General features: G+C 41.3%; 1 protein-coding gene across 3 annotated transcripts in view; it reads left to right on the forward strand.

Moving 5' to 3' along the window:
- CNDP1 (carnosine dipeptidase 1) overlaps positions 1–585 on the forward strand; it is a 28,617-nt gene extending 28,032 nt beyond the window's left edge. For all 3 annotated transcript variants that reach the window (XM_023755623.1, XM_023755621.1, XM_023755622.1), the window contains one exon: positions 107–585. In XM_023755623.1, coding sequence (XP_023611391.1) covers positions 107–176 — 70 coding nt within the window. In that variant the 3' untranslated portion in view covers positions 177–585. The remainder of the gene's footprint in view (positions 1–106) is intronic.
- The last annotated feature ends 8,282 nt before the right edge of the window (positions 586–8,867 follow it).

Consider the following 8,867-nt stretch of genomic DNA (forward strand, 5'->3'; position numbering starts at 1 on the left):
CATTAGATTGAATTGATATCCTCAAATCTTTCTGTTCACATTGTAGATTAGTTTTCCTCCATAATTTGAATGGAAATAACAGTGTTTCTCTTACTTCTCTCATTAGGTTGAACTACATAGAAGGATCAAAATTGTTTGCTGCCTTTTTCCTAGAGGTGGCTCAGCTTCATGAATAATGGCAGGAACCTTCCAGCTTAGATCTGACCTGCTAACACCCTGGACAGGAAAGGAATCTCAATATCCAGAGAATTTCAGTCCAGAAAGTAATGTTTTCCCTCCCATTTAAAATATCTTTGGACAGTTGGACCAATAAGTATAGACATTGGGAATGGTCTAATGTCCCATAGCAAGCCTTTCTAAAGTCACAGCTTCCTTCACCAACCTGATCTCCCCAAGTTCAGCTGCAGTATCCCAGGACTGGACCTCCCCTCACAATGATTGACGTAGTCACTCTAGCTTGCTTTCTAGGAAGTACTCATGACACATAATCATTCCATGCAGTGACTGTCAGTACTCACCCCACCCTTGCTTGTACCACATCTTCCTTTTATCTTATTAATAAAAACCTTGGTCTCCACCACTGACTACCATGATTTCCCTGTGGGTTCATTTTTAGAGGAGTTACTAGAGCATGATACTATGTTAACCTCTTGCTTCCCCTTCATTTATTTTTCCTGCTCTGAAAAGTTCTGAAATAGAAATGATCAATATGCATAGCCTCATGTCACTTGGGATTTCTTGTGTGAAGATGAGTACTTTTTTATCCCAAGCCCCTTTACCTTTGTGGTGATGGATGCCAAAAGACCACCTGATTTCTGCTCTTTCTTTCTCCCCATCAGGAAAGGCCCACTCCATCTCTCCAATGTCTGTGCATACGTAAATTTGCTACAGCAGAATCAATCCTGATAGAAGTTCACTCAGCCCATTGGAATTTTACTCAATGACTACATCTAAATTGCTCAAAGCTTTTAATAGCATCAGTGATAGATAGAGAACTAATCAACCCTGACATCAGTAACACACTCTATATTTAAAGCCATCAGCTAGTGTGCATCCATTAATCATTTCAGTTAACCATCTTGTTTGCTTGATTGGATTTGATGGTGTATACAAACAAACAAGAATGTAATTTTTCTAAGGTTGAGTATGTAAACAAATCAATTCAATCTTTATGAATTCATTATCTAAATCACATTAATGGAGAAGAATTTAAGGGTTTATTAAAAATGTTTCTCTTGTGATTCAAAATAAAACCAAAGCATAAGGCATTCCATTTCTTTGTGGGTCCTTGAGATGTCAGTGTTAAAATATTCACATCTGAAATGGCTGGGTCATGGGGCCAGTGATCCACTTACTCTGACTCCGGTCACAGAAATGGGACCCCACTTAGGCTTCAGCCTGTGTGTGGGGAGGGACACACACAAAGGGTCCACTTGTCTGATGGAGAGAACATCAAGTCCTGGCAGTTGAGTGTTGGCAGGTGTTTCATATTCTTCGATATTAAGTTTGGTTCGTGCTTGCTGGATTACGTTGAATCTTGTGACATTTGGGATTTTGTGGGACCTACCTGACATATTTGGCAGAGTTCCCAAGAACTAATTGTACTAGAGGTCTATGATGCTAATTTTATTTTTAAAAGGGTGTTCAGATAAGTCAACTTACACAAGCAGGTTGTAAAACATATTGTCACTACTTCTGAGCAATGTAACATCAGTTTTACCAAGTCACTGAATAATAAGATGTATTCTTTGATCTTCATTCCTGCTGAATCTGAGACCTGCAGTGCCTTGGTTAATTATTCAGCTGCCACCAGGTGAGAATGGAGGAGGACGAACAAAGTCATTGAATCTAGAGATTCTACTCCTGGGATGCCTGAGTCCAGAGCCCATGTCTTTCTGCTTCCCCATCACCCCAGCTCTCATAGGCCTCTCTGGATTGTCCACCTGGTCTTGAGCCACCTAGCTGCCCGGGTTCTGCTGTGATAAGCAGCATCTTCCAGTTGGTTACATTCAGAGGTAAGAGAAATCTACCCAATTACTGGCGAGGAGACAAATTAATCAATTGTGAGAAGACAAAGGAGTTGAGGATAGGGAAATTTAAATATTTGCTTTAAGAATTTCATTGAAGAAGGATATGCACATGGGTGAAAAGATCACCCAGTGTACTTGTTGGGGTATCCTTTTATGTAATGATGTTTACTTTGAATTTATATTAGTTCACACAAACACTCCATCCATGCTTTTGTTCCGGCCCTCCGGTCCAGTTTGAGAACCCATTGTGGCCCTCAAGTCAAAAAGTTTGCCCACCCCTGGGATAGGGAAATTTAAATATTTGCTTTAAGAATTTCATTGAAGAAAGATATACACATGGGTGAAAAGATCACCCAGTGTACTTGTTGGGGTATGTGGGGACAGCTCCATCAGGAGGGAACATCATTGGACCGGAGGAGGGCAATGTGTCTGGGTTAGGGGTTATGACCATCAACTGGATTTGGTAGATACTCTTAAGGAAAACACTGAGGACTGGGGATGTTTTTAGCTTTCTGTTGTAGTCATAAAGTGTACTGGCTGGGAAACCTGTGTGCGTGTGCACTGGACAGTAGCTCACATTGCCTACTTACCGCCTGAGGAGGGCAGTGGACAAGCACACACAGAGGACCTGCTCCGGGCCTCTTCTCACTCCACAGCTCATCCCAGTTCACCCCTCCCCAGGTCTCTGTGTCAGCCAGAAGCCAGGGACACCCAGCCCAGCCCCCTCTCCTGAGAACCAGACCCAGATCCTCCTGTGTATTTCATATCAAGAACTCAACTCTTGTAAAATGGAAACTTTCATCCATCCTCCCAAACCTGTTTACCCTCTGAGGTTCCCTGCTGTGGTAAATGGACTGTGAGAATCCTGAGTCTCCTTGGACACTTTCGTCTTTCAAATCCAATTCAATATCAAGACCAAAAGCCACCACTTCCTTCCATCTGCACTGTCACCTCCAAGATCCTGTGAGCCAAATCCTCTAACTTTGGTGGGTTATTGCAAAAGCCACTACCTAATCTCTGCTTACCTGGCAACCGTCACCAGTGTACCTGTCACACAGCCTGTGTGTCCTTCCCGCTTGCTTAAAACCCTAGAGTGGCCAGCGGGTCCTAGGGTGAACCCCACAACAGGGTCTACAGAGTGGCCCACTCTGTCCTCCGCTTTCTCTGCTGGCCTTAATCTGCCTCACTACTTAGGCCCTCACCTGCCCCAGAGCCTTCTGCTACCTCCCCCTGTCCCTGGCACATGACCTCCCCTCTTGGTCTGGCTCATCCCCCACCACCCTGGACTCCATGTTGTTCTTCAGATCTTGGCTTAGTTGTACTTTTTCAGAGAAGCCTTTTCTGATTCCCCCAGTGAGTTAGGTGTCCATATTCACCATCATAGTCTCTGTAGTTCTGTTGTGCCGTTTGTTATCATTGTATTTAAGTACATATTTGTAAAATGAAGAAACAGCCAGGCCCCCCTAGACTGTAAACCCTATTGTGGACTCTCCAAAATTCCAGACGTGTCATGGGTCTTCAGGAAACATTTACATAATAGATGAAGATCTCCACACTTGTGTGACCCATCTACATGCTGCTGTGTCTCCCATCATTTGAGCAAACTTTAAGCTTCTTACCTAACATCAGATTCCATTTCCAACCAATCTCTGTACTTCAAGGCCCAGCAAAGTGCACTGCATACAGTAGCTGCTCCTTATTTCTTGCTAAAATCATCCTTTTGATTCTACAGTTGCAATTTTTGGGGTGTCCCTGCCTGCTGTCCCACCTGAACTTCTATATTGTTGTTGTTGTTGTTGATTGAGGATATTTTTCCATTGATTTTTTTAATATAGATAGAGTGGAAGGGAGTGAGACAGAGAGAAAGAAACATCGATGTGAGAGAGACACATCAATTGGTTGCCTCCCACATGCAGTAGGGGCTGGCCAGGGATTGAGCTTGAAACCAAGGTTATGTGCTCTGGGCCAGAATTGAACAGGTGACTCTTTAGTCCATGAGCTGATGCGCAATACACTGAACCAAACCGGCTAGGGCTGGACTTCTATCTTTACACTCTTTCACCTCACATGTTCCTTGCTGAAACTGTCTTGGGAGCAACTAATCCTGGGAAAAGTACATAAAACAAGTCATGCTGAGGTGATAACAACTCATGTGTACCCTCCCAGGCATCATCTGTGTCTTCATAGGGGTCATGCCTTAGTTCAGAGGCCACAAACCAGCAACATGGGAGCCCAGAAGGCTCCTCACTGTGTCTCATGTGGTCTTCACAATGTCCAAATTGCTTCTGGATTGAATGCCAGCATTTCAGAATTGGCAGGCTTCAAACAAATGGTTTCTCTCGTGCAGTCAGAAGGTAGGGCAATACTGACCTGTGGCTCCTGCAGGGTGACAGCCAGCTGAGCTGAGATGTTGTGCTGAGTATGCACAGTGTCTGGCCCATAATTTGTGCTCAACAAACATCTTAGAAGTAGACTAAGAAAGCAGGTGAAGAAAGAAAAAAAATGCTATCTATTTGGCTTTTCACTTCTACTGATAGCTACTTTCACTTAAAAAACAAGTACCCAAACCAACTCCATTTTATAATAGGGCCAAATAACTTTTAAATACTATGCTCTTTTAAATACTTAGTTTTAAATGTATTCAATGTCATCTAGCTATCATTTTTTAATGTTACTTTTTAATTCAAGTTTGAATATTAATTGAACATGTAATAGCTAACTAATTAATGATTTGAGATCTTGATTATATATTTGTTTCTGTGATAATGTAACTATGGTTAGATCTAGCATAGTTATGTTATCTGTCTGTAATACCATACCACTGCCTTATATGATGCGCAATAAAATTTACATTATTTATTTATTTATGTATTTTTAGAGGGACAGAGGAAGGGACGAAGAGGTAGGGGGAGGGGGGGGGAGAGAGAAAGAAACATGGATTTGTTGTTCCACTTATTTATGCATTCATTCCTTAACTCTTGTATGTGCCCTGACTGGAGATCAAACCACAACCTTGGTGTATCAGGTTGTGGTTTGATCTCCAGTGGTCGGCAAACTACGGCTTGCGAGCCACATGCAGCTCTTTGGCCCCTTGAGTGTGGCTCTTCCACAAAATACCACGTGCAGGCGCGCATGTACAGTGCGATTGAAACTTCATGGCCCATGCGCAGAAGTCGGTATTTTGTGGAAGAGCCACACTCAAGGGGCCAAAGAGCCGCATGTGGCTTCGAGCCGCAGTTTGCCGACCACTGGTCTAACCAACTGAGCTACCCTGCCAGGGCACCAAGCAAGCCTATATAATAAAAGGTTAATAAGCAAATCGACCCTAACGGTAGAATTCGTGGGAACTGTCGGTCGGTATGACATGCACCGCCCGGCGGGGGGGGTCGGTCAGCCAGAAGCTGGTTCATGACTGGCCAGTACACCAGCAGGGGAGGGAGTTTTTCCTGCCTCCCCAGCAGTGGTAAGTATGTCTAAGTAAGCCAGCAGGTGTACCTCCCGTGATTCCTCCCGGCCTGCGTGAGAGATGTCTAACTGCCAGCTTAGGCCCTGATCCCCCAAGAAGCGGGGCCTAAGCCGTCAGTCGGACATCCCCCAAGGGGTCCCGGACTGCAAGAGGGTGCAAGCTGGGCTGAGGGACCTCCCCCCCCCCCCGCCCCCTCCCAGTGCACAAATTTCCATGCAACGGGCCTCTAATGAAATATAAACCAAGACCTAACACTTGCACATTTTCCTTCTGTTCTCCCACTGACCAACACGGTAACATCTACCTTTTATTTCGTAGAGCACTTAACACGTAAGAAAGATAACCTTCCTCCTCACTGTCTTGAAAAGAACTTTCCTCTCTAGGAAGCAAGTCCTGGGAAACAGGGGCTGGGCTGGGTACATTCTATACTTTCCTCAGCTATCCAAAAGTTCAGGCAATTGATGAAAGACAAAGGCAGAAATACAGAAGGTTTTCTGCAGCAAAGTGATGTTTCTTTTCTTTTAAAATTTTTTTCAGCATGATGTGAAAGAGAATGGATGGTAGGTGTAATGACTATAATTTCTTAACAGTTATGGTAAGTAAATAAATGCTTCTGAGCTTTTTAAATTTGGGTAGTTTGAAGAAAAAAATTGTCATTATGTGGAAAAATTATACTTAAAATCACTGTTCTAGTGTAATTTCTTATTCAGAATGAGAAAAGATGTCAGATAAATTATGCCTTTGAGTATAACAGAAAATATGAAGTTTTAAATCATTTCACCTCCCACACTAGAATTCACCAAAAGACATTTAAAAAGAACTTATATTTAAAATTCTAGTGTGGGTGGTTAAGTGTTCATAGCATACCATCACTGTTATTGTAGGTGGGCATTTGAATGTAATGACAGAAAATGCTAATTTAAAGGAAATTAGAGCTTCAAAGGACACTATTAAAATAAGTTAGTCATCAAAAATTAGTCACCCCAAATGACCTCAATGTTTCATTTCAAATTTTATGTAATTATAATCAAATAAAGGAGGTTACCTAACTTTGTTTAAAACCCCATTTGAAGAACCAGAAGGCAGAGCTCTGGCCTATTATATCAGCACAAAGTGAGGCGGGGTGGGAGGGGGGTGGGGGGGGGGAAAGAGTTCTAAAAAGGAGAGTCCCAGAGGGGAAGCACCAAATTCTGCATATTCTGCCTAAATCTCTGGATGACTTCTAAACTATGGATGTGTGAAGCAGATGAAAGCCTCCAAGCTAAGGCTGAGGGAGGATGAATACAGCCCAAATAACTGTCTGTTAGAACCGTAACAACCATCATCAGCCTCTTCGGAGGAACATAACTGAATTTAGAATCTCTACCGATTACTCAGATGTCTAGGATACAAATCAAAATTACTAGACATTTAAGAAAGAGGAAAACATGATTCATAATAAGAGAAAATCAACATAGCTTAATCACAGAGAAATAAGGAAAAAACCACTAGCTGCTTTGAATAGATGTTTAGAGATGACAGAAGAATCAGGGAACATATTAAACAGAAATGATCCAATCTGCAGGTCTTAGAGAAAAAAAAAGAATGAAAAATAAAAGACACCTTCAATGCGCTGTGTATAATATCAAGATGTGTAATATGTATATTTTATTGGCATTCAAGAGAAAAAAAATAGGGACAGCTCTCTCCCTCCTCTTAAGGAACCTCTTTACTGGGACTGCATCCTAGCCACAGGACCAGATTGGTAGGAGTAGTCTATGTGTGAATTTGGGACATTGAAGGGGGAAATAGTCACCAACTTTACCCAATATGGACAGAACCAGAGCACATGACATCTTTTTGAGCTTCGTTTTTCTTACCTGTAAAATGAAAATAATATCCCTATTTAGAGAGGTAATAACAGATAATGCATTTAATGTTTTAGCATAATGCCTGTCATTTATGCAAGTTGGTATATCTTCTTTTGTACATTCTCCTTTTAATTTTCCAACCTGCTACTGTAAAAATGTTTACTATTCATTATCTAATAGGAAAAATGACATATACCTAGAAAATGATGTAAATCTATTGCTTTATTTCCTCATATATGATAGTGTATACATATTTTACTTATGAAGTTTGAAAAGTTGCTCTGAATTTTTCCTTTATACTTTCTTAGACTGCTACTATGATATTTGGTAATAATCCTTCTGTATCATTTATGTTGCTTCTTGGTGCAAGTAAAAGAAAACCTGACAGACAATAACAGACTTTTTTTTGACTAATGTGAGTGGAACGGTCCCAACAGGGCTGGCTTAGCCGGAGTCCTGACCCAGGCTGTCTCACTGAGAGGCCTAGGCCTTCACCCAGTGTCTGTGCACTATTCATGTCAGACATGACTCATCCAGAGGAATCCTTGCTCTGAATTTCACCCTTAGAATCAGAAAACTAGTCCTTAATCAGGTCAATGGAAACTCCTAAGTGGAAATGAGGACATTGGGTGGTTGGAGAGATGGTACTATTATAACAGAACTGAGTTGGCTCTCTGGTGAGTGAATAGTAGTGACAGTTCCATTTATATTTACTTTAATTAAAGACCAGAAGTTTTTAAAAAATATATTTTTTTATTGATTTCAGAGAGGGAGAGGGAGAGGGAGAGGGAGAGGGAGAGATAGAAACATCAATGATGAGAGAGAATCATTCATTGGCTGCCTCCTGCATGCCCCCTAATGGGGATCGAGCCCACAACCCAGGCATGTGCCCTTGACTGGAATTGAGCACAGGACCCTTCAGTCTGAAGGCCGATGCTCTATCCACTGAACCAAACCAGCTAGGGCAAGACCAGCAGTTTAAAACTAAATACGAGGCAGGCTAGCATGTGGTCTATCTTAATTCTTCATTATACTCAAGTAACAAGAATATGAATTCTGCACTTCGTTGGTGTATTCTTCCACAAATATAACTTAAAAAATTTATTTAAGTGTTGTTCAAATAAATCATGTATGTCTTTACTTATTTTCCTCCATTCTATCAAGTGTTGAGAGATGTTTAAATATCTAGTGATGATTATAGACTTGCCTATTCCTCTTGCAAATTCTCTCAAGTTTGGTTTCATGTATACTGAAGTTCTACTTTTGGATATACAAGCATTTATGCTTATGATAGTCATGTCATCTTATTTCATTGATTAACCATGAAAAATCCCTCTTTACTAATACTCTTTGTCTTGATGCCCATTTTATTTGACATTAATATAGCAACTCCAAACTCATGTCTTCCATTACTCCCCATTATGTTTGTGCTTTTCTTTAAACTTTCAGTATTTTTAAAATAGCTGTTATTTCCTGCTAATTCTATAATCTCTATAATTTTGAATGTTTCTATTGACTGAT

The sequence above is a fragment of the Myotis lucifugus genome, unplaced genomic scaffold, assembly GCF_000147115.1.
Source record: "Myotis lucifugus unplaced genomic scaffold, Myoluc2.0 scaffold_82, whole genome shotgun sequence".
NCBI lineage: Eukaryota > Metazoa > Chordata > Mammalia > Chiroptera > Vespertilionidae > Myotis > Myotis lucifugus.